Source organism: Bufo bufo, chromosome 3 (assembly GCF_905171765.1).
Source record: "Bufo bufo chromosome 3, aBufBuf1.1, whole genome shotgun sequence".
Taxonomy (NCBI): domain Eukaryota; kingdom Metazoa; phylum Chordata; class Amphibia; order Anura; family Bufonidae; genus Bufo; species Bufo bufo.
Window position 1 is genome coordinate 27,601,059 of NC_053391.1, and position 27,901 is coordinate 27,628,959.

At 42.8% G+C, this 27,901-nt stretch overlaps 2 protein-coding genes across 5 annotated transcripts in view; both read right to left on the reverse strand.

Moving 5' to 3' along the window:
• The window catches only part of LOC120994421 (zinc finger protein OZF-like), a 391,027-nt gene that overhangs the window by 295,114 nt on the left and 68,012 nt on the right, over positions 1-27,901 (reverse strand). The window lies entirely within an intron of this gene.
• Positions 25,947-27,901, reverse strand: part of LOC120994418 (zinc finger protein 182-like) — a 668,524-nt gene continuing 666,569 nt past the window's right edge. Inside the window, exon 16 of the mRNA XM_040422965.1 lies at positions 25,947-27,729. Coding sequence (XP_040278899.1) covers positions 26,240-27,729 — 1,490 coding nt within the window. The 3' untranslated portion in view covers positions 25,947-26,239. The remainder of the gene's footprint in view (positions 27,730-27,901) is intronic.

Genomic DNA, 27,901 nt, shown 5'->3' on the forward strand with positions numbered 1-27,901 from the left:
TTCCCGGCAGCGCTCACCTCTCCGGTCAGCAGCTCAGTGATCCTGTTGGTAAGTTCTAGGATCTTCTGCTCATGTATCAGTGAATGAGGTGGAGGCTCAGTGATGGCTCCTGGGGTTCTGCTCCATTCTCCTGACACATGGGGTGTCACACACTCACCAGACGACTTCTTCACTACAGTGTAATCCTGTGTATGGGGAGACATCGATCACTACATGTATTCTAAGAGTCCTTCACCTTTCCAGTCATTACCTGTATTATTAATAGAGATAAGAGTGATGTGATGTGAGACTCTCACCTCTCCTGTTATCAGGTAGATGATCTCCAGGGTGAGGTCTAATATCCTCGCAGCCATGTGGTTTCTACCCTGCTCCATCCTTGGGGGACCACTCATCAAAAGGACCATTGTTTGTCAAATAACTCTTTCTCTGTGAGAGTCCTGTGTCTGAGGAACAAGGAGGATTTAATGCAAAATCAAATTTAGAGAAACATCTTACACAGTGAGAATTATGAAGGACTAATGATACAATTACTGAGGTATATGAAGAAGAACAAGAAATAATCCAGATAGAATCAAGCTAAAACATGATTACGGTAAGTATGAAAATGAAAATAAGGGGTGACTTACAATTCTGGAGGTACCAACTAACACGTTGACTTAATATTTACCCAGATTTCATTTTTTCTCTTAGTGTCAAATGGTCTTCTCAGCCATACAGAAGATAATTATTCCACTGATAGGTCCTTAGTGCTCCACCACCAGTCCTCAAAATGTCCTATAGTTTATTTATTAAATACATCGTTTTACAATAAAAGTCCTTGTAGTCTGTTTCAACTGGTAAGAACTCTCCGATTCATCAGGGGTGCGTGCTTAGAAACTGTCCAAATTCTTCCCTGCTAATAGGGAAGTCTGTCCTGGAAACAGGAAGTGACATCATGCTGATCCTGCACATCAGGCCAGTGCTCTTCTAACAAATGAATTGACTAAACTGTACCTAAAATATCCTACAGTATTTACAAAGTCTTGGTGCAGAATGGGCTCCTATGGAAGGTGCTAGCCACAGGAAGTCCGTGTTCCACACACAGGAAGTGTCATGTGTTCCAAATACAGGAAGTCTGTATTCCACACACAAGAAGTATCATGTGTTCCAAATACAGGAAGTCTGTGTTCCACACACAGGAAGTATCTTGTGTTCCAAATACAGGAAGTCTGTGTTCCACATACAGGAAGTGTCATGTTTTCCAAATACAGGAAGTCTGTGTTGCACAGACAGGAAGCACCATGTGATACAACTGGAATTTTTTTTTTTTTTTTTTTATATTAACAACCAAAGAAGGAACATTAAAGAAATGTTGCACCAACAATATATAGAAAAGCATGGAAAATACTTATTAAGTAGACCTAAATGTTAAATATCAATATTAATTTAAAAAGGACACTATTCGATAAAAAAAGAGATACCCCTATCAAGGCACTGCCATGAAATGGGCTGTGATGCACAATGGGTCGCATTACAAGCATAGCAAAAACTGCATAATAAGACTCAAAATGCAGGGTAAACTGTTTGGAAAAATAAGCTCTGCATAGGATAAATTATAGAGTCAATACTAACGGCTCTGTGAAAAGGAGCTGCCTATTTAAAGTGTGAGAAGTTGTCCCCGCAGGTGAAGAAACTCCCCCCTGCCACTTGATTGACAGGGCCAGGCATCTTGTTCAGCCCTGACAAGCCAGCACAGACCCTTCCTGTACTGGTGCAGTGACTTCACATGCTCCTCTACACTTGCGGCCGGCGGAACATGAATAGTGGCTGCTCCAGAAGCGGAAGCAGAGCCTCTGCACTTGTGCCGCTACTTGGAGCAGTAGTGCAGGTGATGCAAGATGTCTGGCCTTGTCAATCAAGCAGTAGGTGGATGACTGATTACAGCCCCTCACAGATGAAAACATCCCTAATCAAGACCCTTCTCCTGCATTCAGTGGTGGACTGACATGCTCAGTAGTCTCCCTGCTTCCTCCCGCTTCTCAGTGCAGGTATAGTGATCACACAGTGAAACAGGTAAAGGGGTCCAGACACCTTTCATTTATTCATCCTTACTTCTAAACTCATAGACACATATCTCTCTCTAAACCAAAGGTCCGAAACCTCCGGCACTCCAGCTGTTGTGAAACTACAACTCCCAGCATGCTCCATTCACTTGTACGGGAGGTCTGAATATAGTCAAGCAAGTGTACATCCTGGGAGTTGAAGTTTCACCACAGCTGGACTGCTGAGGGTTGCTGATCCCTGCTGTAGACAGTGAAGAAAGAAATAGTCCTACAGTATAGTGCTATTTATTAGTTTAAGTGCTTGGGGCTGTGTATCATCATTTAAATTGGTGATGGGTCGGAGGGCTGTGTTATAAACTAGAAGCAGGAGGCATGAGAATTATTTTTTTTAGATACAAATTATTACAGAAAATTAGGAGGGAATCCTACCATGTTTACTCCATATGAGAAGACAGTGTGTACCTCTACAACTGACCGGACTGTTGTTCTGAATTTGGTCTCTGTGTTAACCTGCAGTACTGTTCGGTAAAGTTGATGGTTGCTTGCGGCACCTGACTGTGTCTGTGTCATTTGTAACTGCAACTTGCCTGCAATTCTCTGAACTCAAATAATGAGCAGAAAGAAACAACACTGGCAGAGCAGAGATTCCCTATTGATGATGCTGCTGCCTTCTAAGTGAGCTTGCTGTATAACAACTACCCTTTAAGGGACTGTCCGCACGCAAAACTGCAGCCTTTAAGCTCATGCCTCAGTACCCTATGAAACCAGTTAAAATTACATCTGTCAGCAGGATCAACCATTTTGAATCAGGCATAATGCCTTGTTGGTTGATAAAGCTATGCCTCATATGTTTCTCCGTTTTACCGTTCCTGAGAAAAAAAAAACATTTTGTTAATACAATCCTGATCAAAAGTTTAAGACCACTTGAAAAATTGCAAAAAATCATATTTAGCATGGCTGAATCTTAACAAGGTTCCGAGTAGAGCTTCAACATGCAACAAGAAGAAATGGGAGTGAGACAAAACATTTTTTGAGCATTCAATTTAATGAAAACAACGAATAAACTGAAACAGGCTGTTTTTCAGCTGATCAAAAGTTTAGGACCACACCTCCAAAAAAAACTAAACCCCCCCAAAACAGAAATCCAACTTCCAAACATGAACTCACTAATGAGTAGCTCCGCCGTTATTGTTTATCACTTCAAAAATTAGTTTCGGCATGCTTGATGCAAGCGTTTCCATGAGGTGAGTGGGAACATTTCTCCAAGTGGTGAACGGCCGCACGAAGGCTATCTACTGTCTGGAACTGTTGTCCATTTTTGAAAACTTCCCTTGCCATCCATCCCCAAAGGTTCTCAATTGGATTTAGATCAGGGGAACACGCAGGATGGGCCAAAAGAGTGATGTTATTCTCCTGGAAGAAGTCCCTTGTCCTGCAGGCATTGTGTACTGTAGCGTTGTCCTGTTGAAAAACCCAGTTGTTACCACACAGACGAGGGCCCTCAGTCATGAGGAATGCTCTCTGCAACATCTGGACATAGCCAGCGGCCGTTTGACGCCCCTGCACTTCCTGAAGCTCCATTGTTCCACTGAAAGAAAAAGCACCCCAGACCATTATGGCGCCCCCTCCACTGTGGCGCGTAGAAAACATCTCAGGTGGGATCTGCTTGTCATGCCAGTAACGTTGGAAACCATCAGGACCATCAAGGTTACATTTTTTTCTCATCAGAGAATAAAACTTTCTTCCACCTTTGAATGTCCCATGTTTGGTGCTCTCTTGCAAAGTCCAAACGAGCAGTTCTGTGGCGTTCAAGGATACGAGGTCTTTGAAGACGTATTTTGTTTTTGATGGCATTCAGTCTCAGATGCCGTCTGATGGTTATGGGGCTGCAGTCAGCACTAGTAAGGGCCTTAATATGGGTCGAGGATCGTCCAGTGTCTTGACGGACAGCCAATTGGATCCTCCGGCTCAGTGCTGATGAAATTTTTTTGTGTCTTCCACTTGACTTTTTTGTTCCATAACCCTCAGGATCATTTAAGAATTTAAGAAATTCCGAATGATTGTCTTACTGCGTCCCACCTCAGCAGCGATGGCGCGCTGTGAGAGACCCTGCTTATGCAGTTCAACAACCCGACCACGTTCAAAAAGGGAGAGTTTTTTTGACTTTGCCATCACAACGTGTGACTACCTGACAGAAAATGACAATGAATCCACATCTTTGCACAGATTTGTCCCTTTAAAGGCATGTGGTCCTAAACTTTTGATCAGCTGAAAAACAGCCTGTTTCAGTTTAATCGTTGTTTTCATTAAATTGAATGCTCAAAAAATGTTTTGTCTCACTCCCATTTCTTCTTGTTGCATGTTGAAGCTCTACTTGGAACCTTGTTAAGATCCAACCATGCTAAATATGATTTTTTTCCATTTTTCAAGTGGTCTTAAACTTTTGATCAGGACTGGATATAAATGGGGTGCACCAAGGAATGGGCCCAAGTCCCTCAGAATACCATAGCTCTTCTGCTCTGCACTCAGACAACTTCCCTTGATTGATAGGAGCCAGGTATGTCGCTCCATCTGCTTCTGCAGATGATCACGTTCTCTTCCAGGTGGAAGATGATGCCAAGTGTATAGCCTACTGGCAAGAAATTACAGGGCCAGGTGAAATGCCTGCCCCTTGTCAATCAAGTGGACTTGAGAAACATAGAAACATAGAAACATAGAATGTGTCGGCAGATAAGAACCATTTGGCCCATCTAGTCTGCCCAATATATCTGAATCCTATGAATAGTCCCTGGCCCTATCTTATATGAAGGATAGCCTTATGCCTATCCCATGCATGCTTAAACCCCTTCACTGTATTTGCAGCTACCACTTCTGCAGGAAGGCTATTCCATGCATCCACTACTCTCTCAGTAAAGTAATACTTCCTTATATTACTTTTAAACCTTTGCCCCTCTAATTTAAAACTGTGTCCTCTTGTGGTAGTTTTTCTTCTTTTAAATATGCTCTCCTCCTTTACCGAGTTGATTCCCTTTATGTATTTAAAAGTTTCTATCATATCCCCTCTGTCTCTTCTTTCTTCCAAGCTATACATATTAAGGTCCTTTAACCTTTCCTGGTAAGTTTTATCCTGCAATCCATGTACTAGTTTAGTAGCTCTTCTCTGAACTCTCTCTAGAGTATCTATATCCTTCTGGAGATATGGCCTCCAGTACTGCGCACAATACTCCAAGTGAGGTCTCACCAGTGTTCTGTACAGCGGCATAAGCACTTCACTCTTTCTACTGCTTATACCTCTCCCTATACATCCAAGCATTCTGCTGGCATTTCGTGCTGCTCTATTACATTGTCTTCCCACCTTTAAGTCTTCTGAAATAATTACTCCTAAATCCCTTTCCTCAGATACTGAGGTCAGGACTGTGTCAAATATTCTATATTCTGTCCTTGGGTTTTTACGCCCCAGGTGCATTATCTTGCACTTATCCACATTAAATTTCAGTTGCCAGAGTTCTGACCATTCTTCTAGTTTTCCTAAATCCTTTTCCATTTGGCGTTTCCCTCCAGGAACATCAACCCTGTTACATATCTTTGTGTCATCAGCAAAAAGACAAACCTTACCATCGAGGCCTTTTGCAATATCACTTATGAAGATATTAAACAAAATTGGTCCCAGTACAGATCCCTGTGGAACCCCACTGGTAACATGACCTTGTTTTGAATGTTCTCCATTGACTACAACCCTCTGTTGTCTGTCACTCAGCCACTGCCTAATCCACTCAACAATATGGGAGTCCATGCTCAATGACTGCAGTTTATTGATAAGTCTTCTATGTGGGACAGTGTCAAAAGCCTTACTAAAATCTAGATATGCGATGTCTACTGCACCTCCACCATCTATTATTTTAGTCACCCAGTCAAAAAAATCTATAAGATTTGTTTGACATGATCTCCCTGAAGTAAACCCATGTTGTTTTTCATCTTGCAATCCATGGGATTTTAGATGTTCCACAATCCTATCCTTTAATAGGGTTTCCATTAATTTGCCTACTATTGATGTCAGACTCACTGGTCTATAGTTGCTCGATTCCTCCCTACTACCTTTCTTGTGAATGGGCACGACATTTGCCAATTTCCAATCTTCCGGGACGACTCCTGTTACTAATGATTGGTTAAATAAATCTGTTAGCGGTTTTGCCAGCTCACCACTAAGCTCTTTTAATAATTTTGGGTGTATCTCATCAGGCCCCTGTGACTTATTTGTCTTCACCTTAGACAGCAAACTTAGAACATCTTCCTCTGTAAAGATACATGCATCAAACGATTTATTTGTCATCCTTTCTAGTGGAGGTCCTTCTCCTTTTTCTTTTGTAAAAACTGAACAGAAGTATTCATTAAGGCAGTCGGCTAGCCCTTTATTCTCTTCTACATACCTTCCGTCCTTTGTTTTTAATTTAGTTATTCCTTGTTTTAATTTCCTTTTTTCATTTATATATCTGAAGAATGTCTTATCCCCTTTTTTCATAGACTGAGCTAGTTTTTCTTCTGCCTGCGCTTTAGAAGTTCTTATAACTTGCTTGGCCTCTCTCTGCCTAATCTTGTAGATTTCCTTATCTTCATTGCTCTGGGTTTTTTTATAATTACAAAATGCTAGCTTTTTATTATTAATGATTTGGGCCACTTCTGCTGAGTACCACAGTGGTCTCTTCCTTTTTTTGCTTTTACTGACAAGTCTAATGCAATTTTTTGTTGCCTTCAATAATGCACCTTTTAAGTAGTCCCATTTCTCCTGGACTCCATGTAATCCGTTCCAGTCTGATAAGGACTCATTTATGACTAATTTCATTTTTGAAAAGTCTGTTTTTCTAAAATCTCAAACTTTTGTTTTTGTGTGGTGGGACTCTTTCACAGTTCTTATATTAAACCATACTGACTGGTGATCACTAGATCCCAAGGTTTCTCCTACAATGACATCATATACCGAATCCCCATTTGTGAATACCAAATCCAAAATGGCCTCCCTCCGGGTTGGCTCCTCAACCACTTGTTGTAGAGATAACCCCAGTAGGGAATTTAGAATATCTGTACTCCTGGTAGAACTTGCTATTTTGGTTTTCCAGTTTATATCTGGAAGATTGAAATCTCCCATAATGATAACTCCTCCTTTCATTGTCATTTTAGCTATTTCTTCAACTAGTAGATCATCTAGTTCTTTAACTTGACCAGGTGGTCTATATATCACACCTACACGAGTTACTGCATGGTTAGCAAACTGCAACGTAACCCAAACTGACTCTATGTTGGCCTCACCAACTTGTATTAGGTTAGATTTAATGCTATCTTTCACATACAGGGCCACTCCTCCTCCTTTCTTGCCTTCTCTGTCTCTTCTGTATAAAGAGTACCCTGGTATGGTTATGTCCCAGTCATTTCTTTCATTAAACCATGTCTCCGTAACAGCCACTAGATCTACATTCTCAGATGCCATTATTGACCCAAGTTCATTGATTTTTTTACCTAAACTGCGAGCATTTGTAGACAGGACTCTGAGCTTATCATTTCTTAACCTCTGTGCTTCTGACCTGTTCTGGCATTGTTTAGAAGTTTAGAAGTTGTCTAAGTACAGCATAGAGGAGCTCTGGTGCTCTGAAGGCTCAGGTCCACCCCTTGGTGGACCAATAACCAAATTTACACATTATTAGGAAAAAAAATCTCAGGAATGGTGCAAAGGAGGAATATACACTATTTGTAGAAAAGTATTGGGGCACCTCTACAATAAACATACATAGGTTTTAAAACATTGTATGCTAGTCATTAATATGGAGCTGGTCACCCTTTGCAGCTAAAACTGCTTCCCCTCTTCTGGAAAGGCTTTCTATACAAGATTTTGGAGTGTGTTTGTGAACATTTTTGCCCATTTATCTAGAAAAGCATTGGTTGGGTCAGACAATGATTCTGGAGATGGCCTGGCTCACAATCTCTGTTCTAGTTTATCCCAAAAGTGTTGGATGGGGTTGAGGTAGTCAAGTTCTTCTGTTCTCTGCCTACTAGGACAGTTAAAATGAAAATAATAATGAAACTTTATTATAATTAATTATTAAAATACAGCTAATCCCTCTCTTAGTATCTAGAGATAGGCAGAAGGGATCAATGCTCTGGAGGACAATGTGTGTTCAGCTATCCCCCAGTCTGACACCACAGTTATATAGTACAGACCAAAAGTTTGGACACACCTTCTCAAAGAGTTTTCTTTATTTTCATGACTATGAAGGCATCAAAACTAGGAATTAACACATGTGGAATTATATACATAACAAACAAGTGTGAAACAACTGAAAATATGTCATATTCTAGGTTCTTCAAAGTAGCCACCTTTTGCTTTGATTACTGCTTTGCACACTCTTGGCATTCTCTTGATGAGCTTCAAGAGGTAGTCCCCTGAAATGGTCTTCCAACAGTCTTGAAGGAGTTCCTAGAGATGCTTAGCACTTGTTGGCCCTTTTGTCTTCACTCTGCGGTCCAGCTCACCCCAAACCATCTTGATTGGGTTCAGGTACGGTGACTGTGGAGGCCAGGTCATCTGGCGCAGCACCCCATCACTCTCCTTTATGGTCAAATAGCCCTTACTTTCAAAGTTTTCCCAATTTTTCGGCTGACTGACTGACCTTCATTTCTTAAAGTAATGCTGGCCACGCGTTTTTCTTTACTTAGCTGCTTTTTTTTTGCCATAATACAAATTCTAACAGTCTATTCTGTAGGACTATCAGCTGTGTATCCACCTGACTTCTCCTCAACGCAACTGATGGTCCCAACCCCATTTATAAGGCAAGAAATCCCACTTATTAAACCTGACAGGGCACACATGTGAAGTGAAAACCATTTCAGGGGACTACCTCTTGAAGCTCATCAAGAGAATGCCAAGAGTGTGCAAAGCAGTAATCAAAGCAAAAGGTGGCTACTTTCAAGAACCTAGAATATGACATATTTTCAATTGTTTCACACTTGTTTGTTATGTATATAATTCCACATGTGTTAATTCATAGTTTTGATGCCTTCAGTGTGAATCTACAATTTTCATAGTCATGAAAATAAAGAAAACTCTTTGAATGAGAAGGTGTGTCCAAACTTTTGGTCTGTACTGTAGATAACACTGTTTATGGATGCGCACAGTGAGACAAAGTATCTCTCTGCGGACAGTTCCCTCATTAATGCAGGGTAGCAATGGACTATGCCCATTTGGGTATTTGTTAAAAGCTATGGTCCAGCTACCTAAATCAAGCAGGGGTCCATATCTCTCCCCAGCTACAGTCCTGATCAAAAGTTTAAGACCACTTGAAAAATGGCAAAAAATCATATTTTACATTGTTGGATCTTAACAAGGTTACAAGTAGAGCTTCAACATGCAACAAGAAGAAATGAGAGTGAGACAAACATTTTTTGAGCATTCAATTAATTGAAAATAACGATTAAATTGAAACAGTCTGTCTTTCAGCTGAACAAAAGTTTAGGACCACATGCCTTTAAAAGGCCAAATCTGTGCAAAGATGTGGATTCATTGTCATTTTCTGTCAGGTAGTCACACGTTGTGATGGCAAAGGCAAAAAAACTCTCCCTTTTTGAACATGGTCGGGTTGTTGAACTGCATAAGCAGGGTCTCTCACAGCGCGCCATCGCTGCTGAGGTGGGACGCAGTAAGACAGTCATTTGGAATCTCTTAAATGATCCTGAGTGTTATGGAACAAAAAAGTCAAGTGGAAGACACAAAAAAATTTCACCAGCACTGAGCCAAAGGATCCAATTGGCTGTCCGTCAAGACACTGGACGATCCTCGACCCAAATTAAGGCCCTTACTGTTGCAGACTGCAGCCCCATAGCCATCAGACGGCATCTGAGACTGAAGGGCTTCAAAAACAAAAAACATCTTCAAAGACCTCGTCTCCTTGAACGCCACAGAACTGCTCGTTTGGACTTTGCAAGAGAGCACCAAACATGGGACATTCAAAGGTGGAAGAAAGTTTTATTCTCTGATGAGAAAAAAATTAACCTTGATGGTCCTGATGGTTTCCAACGTTACTGGCATGACAAGCAGATCCCACCTGAGATGTTTTCTATGCGCCACAGTGGAGGGGGTGCCATAATGGTCTGGGGTGCTTTTTCCTTCAGTGGAACAATGGAGCTTCAGGAAGTGCAGGGGCGTCAAACGGCCCCTTGCTATGTCCAGATGTTGGAGAGAGCATTCCTCATGACTGAGGGCCCTCGTCTGTGTGGTAATGACTGGGTTTTTCAACAGGACAACGCTACAGTATACAATGCCCACAGGACAAGGGACTTCTTCAAGGAGAATAACATCACTCTTTTGGCCCATCCTGCGTGTTCCCCTGATCTAAATCCAATTAAGAATCTTTGGGGATGGATGGCAAGGGAAGTTTACAAAAATGGACAACAGTTCCAGACAGTAGATGGCCTTCGTGCGGCAGTCTTCACCACTTGGAGAAATGTTCCCACTCGCCTCATGGAAACGCTTGCATCAAGCATGCCGAAACGAATTTTTGAAGCGATCAACAATAATGGCGGAGCTACTCATTACTCATGTTTGGAAGTTGGATTTCTGTTTTGGGGAGGTTTCGTTTTTTTTTGGAGGTGTGGTCCTAAACTTTTGTTTAGCTGAAAAACAGCCTGTTTCAGTTTATTCGTTGTTTTCATTAAATTGAATGCTCAAAAAATGTTTTGTCTCACTCCCATTTCTTGTTGTTGCATGTTGAAGCTCTACTTGGAACCTTGTTAAGATCCAGCCATGCTAAATATGATTTTTTGCCATTTTTCAAGTGGTCTTAAACTTTTGATCAGGACTGTATGTCCCAATGGTGTCCATATCACTTACAATCACTGGTAAGTTTCTAGAGGACCCCCACTACCGCTTTATTGAGGCTACCTAGTGAAAACAAGCCCTGCTCGACGCATTTCTGTTTGCCCTATGGCAGGCACTTCATCAGGAGCTGTGGGCAAGGGGGTACTGGTTTGTTCATTGGTGCCTAACAATGGAGACAAGCGGAGGACGCTGCACGTGGATCGTTAAGCAGGATTGGCGCTGGTATGGCCGCGCACGCCCGCCCGCTCCTGTTCGATATATAGGGATGAGCTCGGAGGATGAGCAGGGGAGCTGTCTCAGGCGGCCAATAGCAGGAGAGGGGCGTGTACAAAGGTATGACTTCCCAGGTCCTGCTGTGCCACCCCTGTATAGCGAGATGCTCTCCCGCTCGTAGCTCATATTGAAAGGGGGATCCTTAGGCGGCTTAATATTGTCCATAAAAGGGGAATTGACTAGGGATTATGGATACATTGATTAGTGATGGATTATAGGTTAGACTGATGCAGAAAGTTTTCTAATAAATTATCAAAGGCTGGATCATGATGCAATGGTGGGGGAGAATAAAAATTACAGAGCAGAAGATTAATATCTGTCAGCATAGCATTAACCTCTAGTCACCAATTATTAAGTCACATGGTGATGTGAATATTCCCTAGTGGAAACATGATGATCTAGTGGTCCCCAAAGAATTCAGTATAAAATCGGTTTGATGTGTTAGGACCTAAAAGGGGACGTAGCCTTTAATTGATATGAACGAATAGACAAATAGGGAGGTATAACAGCTGGTCTCATGGATAGATGAAAAAAGTAAAACTAATTCGTTCATTAAGACCCCTTGGTTTTTCTGTACACAAGCGAAAAATCCATTCCAGTTCCTTCCTCAAAAGCCTATCGTCTATGTTACCACCTCTGGGTGACTGACGTATTTGTTCTATTCCTTGAAAACTGAGAACCTTAGGGTCCCCTGCATGTGAGTCGAAGACGTGTCTGGCTATTGGGGTACCTCTCTTATTGCAGATGTCCCCCAGATGTTCGCCATGCGTCGTCTAAACTCCCAGATGGTTTTACCAACATATTGAAGGCCGCAGGAGCAGATGATAAGATAAATCACTCCTGTGCTCCTACAATTAATGAAAGCCCTAATTTCAAAGCTTCTTGTGGTGACAGTGCTGGTAAATGTCTTGCTGACTTTCATTGAATTGCATGCAATGCACCCACTGCATCTGAAATTCCCTTTGATGTCAGTGGGAAGCCATGTGTGAAATCGTGTAGGTTTCAGAAAGCTAAGGACCAGCCGATCTCTTAAATTCTGACCTCTTCGAAATGTTATTGAGGGGGAGTCTCCGACTGAATTACCAATATCCGGATTCATCTTCAGGATAAATCCAATGTCGATTGAGAATCTTTCTCACCTCCTGATGCCCAGTGTCAAATGTCTCAATAATTCTAATAACATCATCTTTATTGTCCTTCATTTTAGGGACCAACAGATCTTTCCTATCGCAACACCGGGCATGATGATAGGCATCATTCAGGATCGCATCCAGATATCCACTTGATCTAAATTTTCGTCTTAGATCATTCGATGCATTTTTGAAATCCAGAGTATGTGAGCAGTTGCGTCTTACTCTCAGATATTGTCCCTTGGGTATTCCTTTACGTAATGCCCAAGGGTGCCAACTCTGCCATTGTAGTAGATTATTTGTGTCTGTTGGTTTTCTGAAGACCCTTGTTATGAGGTGTCCATTAGTGTTGGGCGCGAATATTCGAATCGCAAATATTAATCGCAAATATCAGCACTTCGAGAATTTGCGAAATATTTAGAATATAGTCATATATATTCGTATTTTCGAATATTCTAGATTTGTTTTCATCTGAACCCATGATCCATCCCTGCTTCTTGCTTGTAGGCCAATGAGAAGGCTGCAATGTCTTTGTCTGAGCTTAGCAACATCCCTAGCAACCAATGGGAAAGCTGCCTACCCCTTACTATATAAGAACCTTCCCAGCAGCCATTTTCTACAGTTTTTTAAAGTTCTGAGAGAGAGAGAGCAGGGACATTGCTGTGCTCTGTGCTTTCCATTAATTACATTAGATAGATAGTTAGATAGCTTATATATATATATATATATATATATATATATATATATAAACGAAGAAAGGACAGCACTCCAAGTAAAAAGTAGTGGTCTTTAATCACCCATGCAGATGGCAACGTTTCAGCTCAAACAAGAGCCTTTTTCAAGCAAATGAACACAGTGTGTGCTGGGGTATATATAGTCCAACCCCCATTACATCATAATACAATCAATCAACAATAAGGTTTAAAATTTTAAGTGCAGAAGTGCATATACAATATCCAATACAGATATACTTGTGTAATACCCATAGGCAAAAAATGCTATAGTGATACATCAAAAATATAATATATAGTGTACATATTATAACCTACAGAGAGGTAATTGGTGATTAGGGGCAGGTGTACACAACAGTGAGAGGAATGAGAATAATGATGCTGCAAAGAAAGAAAGAAAGTGTTGACATACCCAGCGCCGTCCCTCGCATCAAACATGTCACACGCCGATAGATCCGGCGTTCGGAAACAGGTAGTGCGCAGACGCCAGAAGCGTCCAGTCACGGCATGACGTCACCACCAGTAGTTGCGGAGACACGCGCACGAACATGCGCACTACTATCAGGAGGATCGGTCGGCCATATTGCAAAAGGTCATTGTGTCCCAACACTGTGTATGCGCATGTCCATGCACACATAGACAGGACAGCGCAACACGGGAATACAAGCCGTGCTATACAACATGTGTTTAAAGGGGGGCAAGGAGGGACACTATAGCTCAGGAAGAACATAGATCCCACCATCCATGGGCGAACAGCGAAGACCGCAACACAAGTATCGCGATCCTCACCCGGATCACCCATAGATCTCCCACAAACCAAACATGTATCAATATGCCGCAGTGTGGACTGACACAAAATATTGAATAAATGCGATAAAGACAAGAATGATGCTGCGGAATCAAGAGGTGTGACGTACCCGGTGCATATACATTGTGTCTACATGTCCCTACTTGTCTACATGAGTGCTCTCATTGTGACTTGTATTTTTGCTTCGGCTAGCTTTTTATCGCATTTATTCAATATTTTGTGTCAGTCCACACTGCGGCATATTGATACATGTTTGGTTTGTGGGAGATCTATGGGTGATCCGGGTGAGGATCGCGATACTTGTGTTGCGGTCTTCGCTGTTCGCCCATGGATGGTGGGATCTATGTTCTTCCTGAGCTATAGTGTCCCTCCTTGCCCCCCTTTAAACACATGTTGTATAGCACGGCTTGTATTCCCGTGTTGCGCTGTCCTGTCTATGTGTGCATGGACATGCGCATACACAGTGTTGGGACACAATGACCTTTTGCAATATGGCCGACCGATCCTCCTGATAGTAGTGCGCATGTTCGTGCGCGTGTCTCCGCAACTACTGGTGGTGACGTCATGCCGTGACTGGACGCGTCTGGCGTCTGCGCACTACCTGTTTCCGAACGCCGGATCTATCGGCGTGTGACATGTTTGATGCGAGGGACAGCGCTGGGTATGTCAACACTTTCTTTCTTTCTTTGCAGCATCATTATTCTCATTCCTCTCACTGTTGTGTACACCTGCCCCTAATCACCAATTACCTCTCTGTAGGTTATAATATGTACACTATATATTATATTTTTGATGTATCACTATAGCATTTTTTGCCTATGGGTATTACACAAGTATATCTGTATTGGATATTGTATATGCACTTCTGCACTTTAAATTTTAAACCTTATTGTTGATTGATTGTATCATGATGTAATGGGGGTTGGACTATATATACCCCAGCATACACTGTGTTCATTTGCTTGAAAAAGGCTCTTGTTTGAGCTGAAACGTTGCCATCTGCATGGGTGATTAAAGACCACTACTTTTTACTTGGAGTGCTGTCCTTTCTTCGTTCTTGTTCATCTGGGGTAAGCAGCAATATCCCTGGACTTAGCACCCACACTGCTTGTCTCCAGTGCTGCCACTACTTTCCCTTTTTTTTTTATATATATATAAAATACAGATAGTTAGTGGGAGATAGTCAGTGTAGGTTATATCCTGATATAGTGTAGCTGTTGCAGTGCAGGGTGTTAGGTAGTGTGATAGGTACTGCTGGCCATACATACATGCTACAGACATAGTGCTGTGATGTCACAACAATACATAGTGCACCAATCAGTAATATCTACTCAGACCTGCTAAAATGTGAAGTTTCACGTACTGCAGCAAAATATTTGCTTTATTAGTGCCGATAAGCGCAATCGCAAATATATTGGAGCACTCTATCTGCATATAAAGCCATTGTAATGTTCTGCTGTGCCAACCATTTTTTCCAGTCTCAGGAAACTTCTAGCAGCTTGGAAAATGTAGCAAAAGTGACCCACGCCTGTATTGCGCCCGCATTACGCAAATATTACATTGCCGATTTTCACAATCAAGAAAATAATAGCAAATTCTTGAATTTGCAAATATATGTTGAATATTCTATGAAATATTAGCGAAATATCACGAATTCGAATATTGCCCCTGCCGCTCATCACTAGTGTCCATCATTTCCCCTGATGATACTTAGGTCGAAAAGTGATGGAATCGTGATCAATTGTGGAGGTAAAGTACAGTCCCATGCCGTTGATATTTAGTTGTCGTACAAAGAAGTCAAACTGTAACATATCTCACTTTCACAATATCAAAATATCATCAATGTATCTCAACTATAGGTGGATACATGATGAACAATCCTCAAATTGCTCAGCAAACACAATTTCCTTTTTCCACCAGCTCAGGTAAAGGTTGGCAAGGCACAGGGGCTACCCATTGCCACCCCCCTGAGCTGGCGGAAAATCCTCCCATTAAAGAGAAAGGTATTGTTGTAGGATGAAATCAAGTAATGTCAGGACAAACTCATTGTTCTTCGTGCAGTGTGTTCCTCTCTGGCTTAGGAAATAGAGTATTGTTTCCAATTTCTTGGTGTGTGGGATAGAGCTGTATAGAGCTTCCACATCCAGACTGGCCAATAGAGTGTCCTCCTCACAGATAACATTGTTTATATTATAAAGGACATCTATGGTGTAACGTGTGTAGGATGGAAGTGCAGTGACAAACGGACGCAGAACACTGTCTACATAGATAGATGTTCTGCGCCAGGCTTCCAATCCCTGACACGATGGGTTTGCCTTTAAGGGGATTACATCCCTTATGTATTTTAGGCAGACTATAAAAACTGGTCGTTACAGGATGTGGTGGGATTAAAAAATCCACCTCTGCTTCATTCACAAGGTGCGCAGTATATGCTTCTTTCACAAAAGCCTCCAGGCTTCTACTATACTGATCAAGTGGATTTTCACGTAAAATCTCATAGCATAGCCCATCTAGTAATATGTCATCACACATGGCTACATATTGTAATCTCGGTGTAACAGGCGGCGTTTCTCTATGAAAAACACAATAGGCGCACCATAGGGTAGTACAGTCCAGATCAATAAACAAACATAAAGTACTCCGAATTGGAGGCTCACCTTAATGGGTTGTGCAATAAATAGGCACAACACTACTGAAGGCTTAAAAGGGGTGTAATGGACCCCAAAGCAGATGGTCATGAAGCCAGGGATGTACGCACTTCCACGTAGGGATGCCTGGATTCCCCAAGAAGGCGGATAGATACAAATAGAAAGAAGAGACTCCCATGGTGCAAAGAACCAATCTTTGGTGACGACACAAAATTGATTTAATGGTTTAGCAGATGGTTCAGCGCGTTTCGGGGCAGGAAGCACCCCTTCATCAGGTCCAGACTGCTCATACCAACATATTGTATTCTGTCAAGGATCATTTGGGGGACATCCGCAATAAGAGAGATACCCCAATAGCCAGACACGTCATCGACTCACATGCAGGGGAACCCTAAGGTTATCAGTTTTCAAGGAATAGAACAAATCCGTCAGTCACCCAGAGGTGGTGACATAGACTTTTGAGGAAAGAACTGGAATGGATTTTTCGCTTGTGTACTGAAAAACCAAGGGGTCTTAATGAACAAAGTAGTTTTACTTTTTTCATCTATCCATGAGACCAGACGTTATACCTCCCTATTTGTCTATTCGTTCATATCAATTAAAGGCTACGTCCCCTTTTAGGTCTTAACACATTAATCTGATTTTATACTGGTTTCTTTGGGGACCACATTACATCATAATGTTTCCACTGGAGACTATTCACATCACCATGTGACTTAATACTTGGTTACTGGAGGTTAATGCTATGCTGACAGATATCAATCTTCTGATCTGTAATTTACATTCTCCCCCTCCATTGCATCATGATCCATCCTTTGATAATTTTATTACTAAACTTTCTGCATCAGTCTAACCTATAATCCATCGCTAATCAATGTATCCATAATCCCTAGTCAATTCCCCTTTTATGGACAATAGAATGCAACGCCCCCCAGCTCCTAGAGGCTAATTAGCATATTATAAAAGTTCATTTTTCTCAATAAAGGCTTCAGGCAGGAAGATGGCACTAATATTGTTATATTTAGCTGACATTAGCACATTGCTAATGTCAGCCAGCTTAATACCCATTTTTCAGGTGACAGAAACTCTTTAATAATGGATCTGACCACAGAGAGATACTTTGTCTCACTGTGCGTATCCATAAACAGTGTTATCTATATCTGCGGTGTCAGACTGGGGGATAGTTGAACACAAATTGTCCTCCAGAGCATTGATCCCTTCTGCCTATCTTTAGATACTAAGAGAGGGATTAGCTGTATTTGAATAATTATTCCTAATAAAGTTTCGTTAATATTTTCATTTTAACCGTCCTAGTAGGGAGTGAACACATTTTTAGTGAGAGAGACGGAAATTTATTTGATAGTTACTCTGTAAGATTGTAGTCAAGTTCTTCCACACAAAACTCCCCCAACCATACCTTTATGGAGCTTTCTTTCTGCACTCACCAATCACGCATCGGGTCCCCGATGGAGACACTAAACACCATTTTTTTTGTTTCAAAAATGCTTTTATTGTGTAAAACTTAAATACATTTTAAAAAGTATACATATTAGGTATTGCCACCTCCGTAATGACCTGCTCTATGAGAATATCACATGACCTACCCCCCCAGGTGAATGACGTAATTTAAAAAAATAAAAAACTATGCCAAAACAACCAATTTCTTGGTCACCTTTCCCCAAAAAAGTCTAATATTGAATGAAAAAAAATCACATGTACCCAAAACTGGTACCAATAAAAACATCAACACTTTCTGCATAAAACGTCCCTGAACACGACCCTGAAAATATGGCTTTCAGAAAATGGAGACACGAAAACATAAAAAAAAAAAAAAAATGCTTTATTATGTAAAAGTGAAAGAAACAAACAAAAAAAAGTAGACATATTTGATATCGTCACATCCATGACAACCTCCTCTATAAAAATAGCACATGATTTAACCTGTCAGATGAACATTGTTAAAAATAAAAAATAAAAACTATGCCAGAACAGACACTTTTTGGTTACCTTGCCTCACAAAAAGCGTGATATAGAGCGATCAAGATCATAAGTACCCCAAAATAGTATCAATAAAACTGTAACCTCATCCCATAGTTTCCAAAATGAGGTCACTTTTTGGGAGTTTCTATTGTAGGGTGCATCGGGGGCTTAAAATAGGACATGGTGTCTAAAAACCAGTCCAGCAAAATCTGCCTTCCAAAAACCATATGGCGCTCATCTTCTTCTGCTCCCTGCCGTGTGCCCTTACAGCAGTTTACCACCACATATGGGGTGTTTCTATAAGCTGCAGAATTAGGGTAATAGATATTGATTTTTTTTTGGTCTGTTAACCCTTAATGTGTTACATAAAAAAAATTGATTCAAATGGAAAATCAGCCAAAAAAGTGAAATTTTGAAATTTCATCGCCATGTTCCTTTAATTCTTGTGGAATGCCTAAAGGGTTAACAAAGTTTGTAAAATCAGTTTTGAATAACTTGAGGGGTGTAGTTTCTAAAATAGGGTCATTTATAGGTGTTTTCTACTATGTAGGCTCCAGAAAGTGACTTCATAACTGAACTGGTCCTTAAAAAGTGAGTTTTGGAAAGTTTCTTAAAAATGGTTTCTAAAATTCCAAGCCTTCTAACGTCCTAAAAAGTAAAATGAAATTTTCAAAATGATGCCAACACGAAGTAGACATACAGTATGGGGAATGTTAAGTTATAAATATTTTATAAGGTATGACTTTGTGTTTTAGAAGCAGAGTAATTGAAATGTAAAAAATTGCGAATTTTTCTAAATTTTTTGTAATTTTGAGATTTTTTTCATAAATAAAGGTGAAATATATAAAGTAGACTGTCATGAAGTACAATGTGGAACAGATAAGGAATCCCAGCAACTCGAGTGCTGGCTGGATTTTCTGTTTATGAAGTACAATGTGGCATGAAGTACAATGTCTCATTAGAAAACAATCACAGCATGGCTTGGATGTTCAATTAGAACTTCCTGTAATCCTGCTACTGTTTTCAGATATCCAGAAATTTAGGACGAGAGCCAGTTTCCTCATGGGCCAGCTATTTTAAACAGTTTAATTGATCCACCTTCTTAAATCGTATTTGAACTATATTAGGTTTTTATGATCTCCAGGGCAAAGGAATCAACAGCCTAGGGTACCAAAGCAGAAGAAATAGAGCAAAATAAAACCCTACAGATGAATAGCAGATTTTGTTAATTAAGGTCTCTATGAAAGACCAGAAGGCTTTTGAGTGGATAATGGCCCCAAATATGTGAGAAGAGAGCACTCTGCTTTATGACAATCGCCAACAGCTACCAAGGATATCTGAATTTCTTGACAATAATGTAAAAGTATTTATTTGAATGTGTTTGCAGCAGGTAAACACATGAGAAATGTTCATCATAAAAGCTTTTTCGCCCCCCGAGAGAGAAACAATAAGCTCCTCTTTCCATTTATATAGATACTTAACCATGGATGGTGAGTCGAGTGAGAAAGGCTAGTGTTAAAGAGAACCAGCAGGCTGTTCTGGTAAGGAACAGCCTGCTGGTGCTCTCTGGATCCAGGATTGCTGGACGCTACATGAATGCCAGCCAGTCCCATTAAAGGGGTTGTTCGGGTTTAGAGCTGAACCCGGACATATCCCCTATTTCACTCAGTCAGCCACTCTAATATAAGCATCGGAGCATTTCAAGACTGCTTGTTTATATTTTCACACTGCTGGGTGGAGGCTTCTACCTAGCAATGTTGCCAGTGACATCAGTGGCACCAATGGGCACGCTTTAGCTCTGCCCTAGCTTATTTTACAGGCTAGGGCAGAGCTAAAGCCCACCCATTTTTCCGGTGACAGCCTCCGCCTATCAGAGACCTGGTACGTCTCTGGATCTAATGAAAAAGCCCTTGCCCTGTGCTGAATCGCCTGAAATGCTCTGATGCTCATATAAGGGGTGCTGCCTGGGTGAAAAAGGGATTTATCCGGGTTCAGCTCTGAACCCGGACAACCCTTTTAACTATAATGGGGACCTGTGGACCCGGATGCAACCCGGCAAATATTCCCAGAATCGGTTGGACAAAAAAAGCTGCGGTTATAAATGTATGATTGTAATCATACTGACCCAAAGAATGATGGTAACATGTCAGTTTTACCACACAGGAAATGCCCTAAAAACAAAACCCATAAAACTATGGTAGAAATGCATTTTTTCCAGCTTCCCACAATATTGTATGCAATATTAAATGTTGAAATTAGAAAGTACTTCTCTTGCAAAAACCAAACCCTCTTTACTAGAGTTGAGCGAACACCTGGATGTTCGGGTTCGAGAAGTTCGGCCGAACTTCCCGGAAATGTTCGGGTTCGGGATCCGAACTCGACCCAAACTTCGCCCCGAACCCCATTGAAGTCAATGGGGACCCGAACTTTTCGGCACTAAAAAGGCTGTAAAATAGCCCAGGAAAGGGCTAGAGGGCTGCAAAAGGCAGCAAAATGTAGGTAAATCCCCTGCAAACAAATGTGGATAGGGAAATTAATTAAAATAAAAATAAAATTAATTAAAATTAACCAATATCTATTGGAGAGAGGTCTCATGGCAGAGAATCAGGCTTCATGTCATAGCAGAGAATCAGGCTTCACGTCACCCAACACTGGAACAGGCCATTGTCAGATATTTAGGCCCCGGCACCCAGACAGAGGAGAGAGGTCCCATAGCAGAGAATCAGGCGTCATGTCATAGCAGAGAATCAGGCTTCATGTCACCCACCACTGGAACAGGCCATTGTCAGATATTTTTAGGCTCCGGCACCCAGACAGAGGAGAGAGGTCCCATAGCAGAGAATCAGGCTTCATGTCATAGCAGAGAATCAGGCTTCATGTCACCCAACACTGGAACAGGCCATTGTCAGATATTTTTAGGCCCCGGCACCCAGACAGAGGAGAGGTTCATTCAACTTTGGGTTGTCCCGCAATATAATGGTAAAATGAAAAATAAAAAAAGGATTGAATGAGGAAGTGCCCTGGAGTACAATAATATATGGTTAAGGGGAGGTAGTTATAAATGTCTAATCTGCACAAGGGATGGACAGGTCCTGTGGGATCCATGCTTGGTTCATTTTTATGAACGTCAGCTTGTCCACATTGGCTGTAGACAGGCGGCTGCGTTTGTCTGTAATGACGCCCCCTGCCGTGCTGAATACACGTTCAGACAAAACGCTGGCCGCCGGGCAGGCCAGCACCTCCATGGCATAAAAGGCTAGCTCTGGCCACGTGGACAATTTGGAGACCCAGAAGTTGAATGGGGCCGAACCATCAGTCAGTACGTGGAGGGGTGTGCACACGTACTGTTCCACCATGTTAGTGAAATGTTGCCTCCTGCTAACACGTTCCGTATCAGGTGGTGGTGCAGTTAGCTGTGGCGTGGTGACAAAACTTTTCCACATCTCTGCCATGCTAACCCTGCCCTCAGAGGAGCTGGCCGTGACACAGCTGCGTTGGCGACCTCTTGCTCCTCCTCTGCCTTCGCCTTGGGCTTCCACTTGTTCCCCTGTGACATTTGGGAATGCTCTCAGTAGCACGTCTACCAACGTGCGCTTGTACTCGCGCATCTTCCTATCAAGCTCCAGTGCCGGAAGTAAGGTAGGCACATTGTCTTTGTATCGGGGATCCAGCAGGGTGGCAACCCAGTAGTCCGCACACGTTAAAATATGGGCAACTCTGCTGTCGTTGCGCAGGCACTGCAGCATGTAGTTGCTCATGTGTGCCAGGCTGCCCAGAGGTAAGGACAAGCTGTCCTCTGTGGGAGGCGTATCGTCATCGTCCTGCATTTCCCCCCAGCCACGCACCAGTGATGGGCCCGAGCTGCATTGGGTGCCACCCCGCTGTGAACATGCTTCATCCTCATCCTCCTCCACCTCCTCCTCATCCTCGTCCTCCTCGTCCTCCAGTAGTGGGCCCTGGCTGGCCACATTTGTACCTGGCCTCTGCTGTTGCAAAAAACCTCCCTCTGAGTCACTTCGAAGAGACTGGCCTGAAAGTGCTAAAAATGACCCCTCTTCCTCCTCCTCCTCCTCCTGGGCCACCTCCTCTTCCATCATCGCCCTAAGTGTTTTCTCAAGGAGACATAGAAGTGGTATTGTAACGCTGTTAACGGCGTCATCGGCACTAGCCATGTTTGTGGAGTACTCGAAACAGCGCAACAGGGCACACAGATCTCGCATGGAGGCCCAGTCATTGGTGGTGAAGTGGTGCTGTTCCGCAGTGCGACTGACCCATGTGTGCTGCAGCTGAAACTCCACTATGGCCTGCTGCTGCTCGCACAGTCTGTCCAGCATGTGCAAGGTGGAGTTCCACCTGGTGGGCACGTCGCATATGAGGCGGTGAGCGGGAAGGCCGAAGTTACGCTGTAGCGCAGACAGGCGAGCAGCGGCAGGATGTGAACGCCGGAAGCGCGCACAGACGGCCCGCACTTTATGCAGCAGCTCTGACATGTCGGGGTAATTGTGAATGAACTTCTGCACCACCAAATTCAGCACATGCGCCAGGCAAGGGATGTGCGTCAAACCGGCTAGTCCCAGAGCTGCAACGAGATTTCGCCCATTATCGCACACCACCAGGCCGGGCTTGAGGCTCACTGGCAGCAACCACTCGTCGGTCTGTTGTTCTATACCCCGCCACAACTCCTGTGCGGTGTGGGGCCTGTCCCCCAAACATATGAGTTTCAGAATGGCCTGCTGACGTTTACCCCGGGCTGTGCTGAAGTTGGTGGTGAAGGTGTGTGGCTGACTGGATGAGCAGGTGGAAGAAGAGGAGGAGGAAGCTGAGTAGGAGGAGGAGGCAACAGGAGGCAAAGAATGTTGCCCTGCGATCCTTGGCGGCGGAAGGACGTGCGCCAAACAGCTCTTCGCCTGGGGCCCAGCCACCACTACATTTACCCAGTGTGCAGTTAGGGAGATATAGCATCCCTGGCCGTGCTTACTGGTCCACGTATCTGTGGTTAGGTGGACCTTGCCACAGATGGCGTTGCGCAGTGCACACTTGATTTTATCGGATACTTGGTTGTGCAGGGAAGGCACGGCTCTCTTGGAGAAGTAGTTCCGGCTGGGAACAACATACTGTGGGACAGCAAGCGACATGAGCTGTTTGAAGCTGTCTGTGTCCACCAGCCTGAATGACAGCATTTCATAGGCCAGTAGTTTATAAATGCTGGCATTCAGGGCCAGGGATCGAGGGTGGCTAGGTGGGAATTTACGCTTTCTCTCAAATGTTTGTGAGATGGAGAGCTGAACGCTGCCGTGTGACATGGTTGAGATGCTTGGTGACGGAGGTGGTGGTGTTGGTGGTACATCCTCTGTTTGCTGGGCGGCAGGTGCCAACGTTCCTCCAGAGGCGGAGGAAGAGGCCGAGGCGGCGGCAGCAGCAGAAGAGGTAGCAGGGGTAGCCTGAGTGAGTTCCTTGTTTTTAAGGTGTTTACTCCACTGCAGTTCATGCTTTGCATGCAGGTGCCTGGTCATGCAGGTTGTGCTAAGGTTCAGAATGTTAATGCCTCGCTTCAGGCTCTGATGGCACAGCGTGCAAACCACTCGGGTCTTGTCGTCAGCACATTGTTTAAAGAAGTGCCATGCCAGGGAACTCCTTGAAGCTGCCTTTGGGGTGCTCGGTCCCAGATGGCGGCGGTCAGTAGCAGGCGGAGTCTCTTGGTGGCGGGTGTTCTGCTTTTGCCCACTGCTCCCTCTTTTGCTACGCTGGGGTCTAGGACCTCATTGTCCCCTGCATCGTCTTCCACCCAGTCTTCCTCCCTGACCTCCTGTTCAGTCTGCACACTGCAGAAAGACGCAGCAGTTGGCACCTCTGTTTTGTCATCATCAGAGACGTGCTGAGGTAATATTCCCATGTCCTCATCAGGAAACATAAGTGGTTGTGCGTTAGTGCATTCTATCTCTTCCACCCCTGGGGAAGGGCTAGGTGGATGCCCTTGGGAAACCCTGCCAGCAGAGTCTTCAAACAGCATAAGAGACTGCTGCATAACTTGAGGCTCAGACAGTTTCCCTGATATGCATGGGGGTGATGTGACAGACTGATGGGCTTGGTTTTCAGGCGCTTTCTGCAGAAGACTGGGTGGGAGATAATGTGAACGTGCTGGATCCACTGTCGGCCACCCAATTGACTAATGCCTGTACCTGCTCAGGCCTTACCATCCTTAGAACGGCATTGGGCCCCACCAAATATCGCTGTAAATTCTGGTGGCTACTGGGACCTGAGGTAGTTGGTTCACTAGGACGTGTGGCTGTGGCAGAACGGCCACGTCCTCTCCCAGCACCAGAGAGTCCACTAACACCACCACGACCATGTCCGCGTCCGCGTCCCTTACTAGATGTTTTCCTCATTGTTACCGTTCACCACAATAAGAAAACAATTATTTGGCCCAATGTATTGAATTCAAATTCAGGCCTTTTTTTTACAGGCACCTAACACTATCTGGCTATCTATTTAGGAACCGTATTACACTAATACAGGCACAGCAGTAACGACAGATTTAGCTGAATATAAATTGTAGGCCTAGTATTTATGCGCTGGATGACAGGTATCCCTTTTACAGACAGAATTAGACTTGGAAATGCACGGTAGCGTGTGAAGTTATTGAGGATGACCCTATCCGCAACCTTCAATCTAATATACCCTTTTATGGATAGATTTAACCTTGGCCTGATAGAGCAGAAACCACTAATTTAGGGAATTGCTAAGTTGGGAATTGTATTCAACCCAGAACAAAAACTGTGCTTCGGCAGATAGCAGACAGTATTACAATTGGCTAGCCACAGCTGAAACACCAGATTTAGGGTACTGCTATTTTGGCAATTGTATTTTACCCCTCAATAAAATAGCAAGCACAGCCAAGCCCCTGATGTAGGATATAGCAAAAAACAACAACACCCTATTGATGGTTAAAAATGGACTTGGTGGCAGCTTGTGCTGGCGCACCACAAGACACAAAATGGCCGCCGATCACCCCAAAAAAAAGTGACTGAAAAACACTCTGGGCAGCCTTAAAACAGTGAGCAATTGAATAGCAGAGGTTGTATGATACACAGCTGTATATCGATCACTTCAGTAAATAAATCCCTGCCAAATCTCGCCCTAACAGCAGCAGCTGCATCCTCTCCCTACACTGAACAGAGCAGAGTGACGTGCGGCGCTACGTGACTCCAGCTTAAATAGAGGCGGGTCACATGCTGCACTGGCCAATCACAGCCATGCCAATAGTAGGCATGGCTTTGATGGCCTCTTGGGGCAAGTAGTATGACGCTTGTTGATTGGCTGCTTTGCAGCCTTTCAAAAAGCGCCAAGAAAGCGCCGAATAGCGAACCCGAACTTTCACAAAAATGTTTGTGTTCGGGTCCGTGTCACGGACACCCCAAAATTCGGTACGAACCCGAACTATACAGTTCGGGTTCGCTCATCCCTTCTCTTTACTGCTATGTGAACAGAAAAATAAGCAAATGTTATGGCTCCTAGAAGTGAGGGAGTTAAAAACAAAAACACGAATATGGAAAATTACCCAGGGCCGAAAAGGTTAACAAGACTTGATTTTTGACTAAAAGATTTCCCACTTATTGCACATGAATTTGGCTTCTCTTCTGTGTGTTCTCAGATGTTCCAAAACATGTTTTCTGAATAAGACCAAAAGACTTCTTTTATAGTTATAAAACTTCATACATACCGTACATAACAACGACATCTTCCCTTTGTGGGTTCTACGATGTTTCACAAGACTTGATCTGACACTAAAATGTTTCCCACATTCTGAACATGCTCCCCTGTATGAATTCTCTGATGTTTTACAAGACTTGATTTCTGGCTAAAACATTGCCCGCATTCTGTGCATGAAAATGGTTTCTCCCCTGTGTGAGTTCTCAGGTGTTTCATAAGATCTGATTTATGGATAAAACATTTCCCACATTCAGGACATGAATATGGCATCTCCCCTGTGTGAATTCTTAGATGCTCTGCAAGACTTGATTTGTTACTAAAACATTTCCCACATTCTGAACATGAATTTGGCTTCTGCTCGGTGTGAGTTCTAAGATGTTTTACAACATCTGCTTTATAGGTAAAACATTTACCACACACTGTACACGAATATGGCTTCTCCCCTGTGTGAATTCTCATATGTTTCACAAGACTTGAACTGAGACTAAAACTTTTCCCACATTCCGAACATGAATATGGCTTCTCCCCTGTGTGAATTCTCTGATGTTTTACAAGACTCGATTTCTGACTAAAACATTGCCCGCATTCAGTACATGAAAATGGCTTCTCTCCTGTGTGCGTTCTCAGATGTTTCACAAGATCTGATTTATGGTTAACACGTTTCCCACATTCAGGACATGAATATGGTTTCTCTCCTGTGTGTGTTCTTAAATGCTCTATAAGACTTGATTTGTTATTAAAACATTTCCCACATTCTGAACAGGAATTTGGCTTCTGCCCAGTATGAATTCTTAGGTGTTTCATGAGATCTGCTTTATAGCGAAAACATTTCCCACATTCTGAACATGAAAATGGCTTCTCCTTTGTGTGAATTCTTAGATGTTTCAAAAGAGTTGATTTCTGGTTAAAACATTTCCCACACTTTAAGCATGAATTTGGTTTCTCTCCTGTGTGAATTCTCTGATGTCTAACAAGATAGGACTTCCTAGTAAAACATTTCCCACATTCTGAACATGAAGCTTCCTTCTCCCCTGTGTGAATTTTATGATGTTCAACAAGATAGGATTTACTAGTAAAGCATTTCCCACATTCTGAACATGAAAATGGCTTCTCCCCTGTGTGAGTTCTCAGATGCTTTGAAAGACTTGATTTACTCCGAAAACATTTCCCACATTCTGAACACGAAGCTTCCTTCTCTCCTGTGTGAGTTTTCTGGTGTCCAACAAGATAGGATTTCCTAGTAAAACACTTTCCACATTCCGAACATGGAAACGGCTTCTCCCCTGTGTGAATTCTCTGATGGGCCACAAGAGTTGATTTCTGAGTAAAAGATTTCCCACATTCAGTACATGTAAACCGCCTTTCATTAATCCAAATTCCCTCATGCATGGAATGACTACATTTTTCTTTAAAATGCTTTCCACTTTCGGAACTTGCAAAACTGTCAAACTGTCCATCTACAATTCTAGTTTTGCCAGTCTGTAATTGATTATCGTCTACTTCATACAAAATATAGTCATGAGAGTCTCTCTTCCAGTTTTTACCTGGAAAAACAAAAACATAAATAAGTTTTAATATTTTATCATGTCTATGTGATAAGTCCATACAATGAATACACATATGTATCAATGTTAAGTCAACAAGCCTTTTACAAAGGCTGATGATGAGGAACAAATAGATGTAGGTACAATCATTCAGGAGATCATCGCTCTTCTG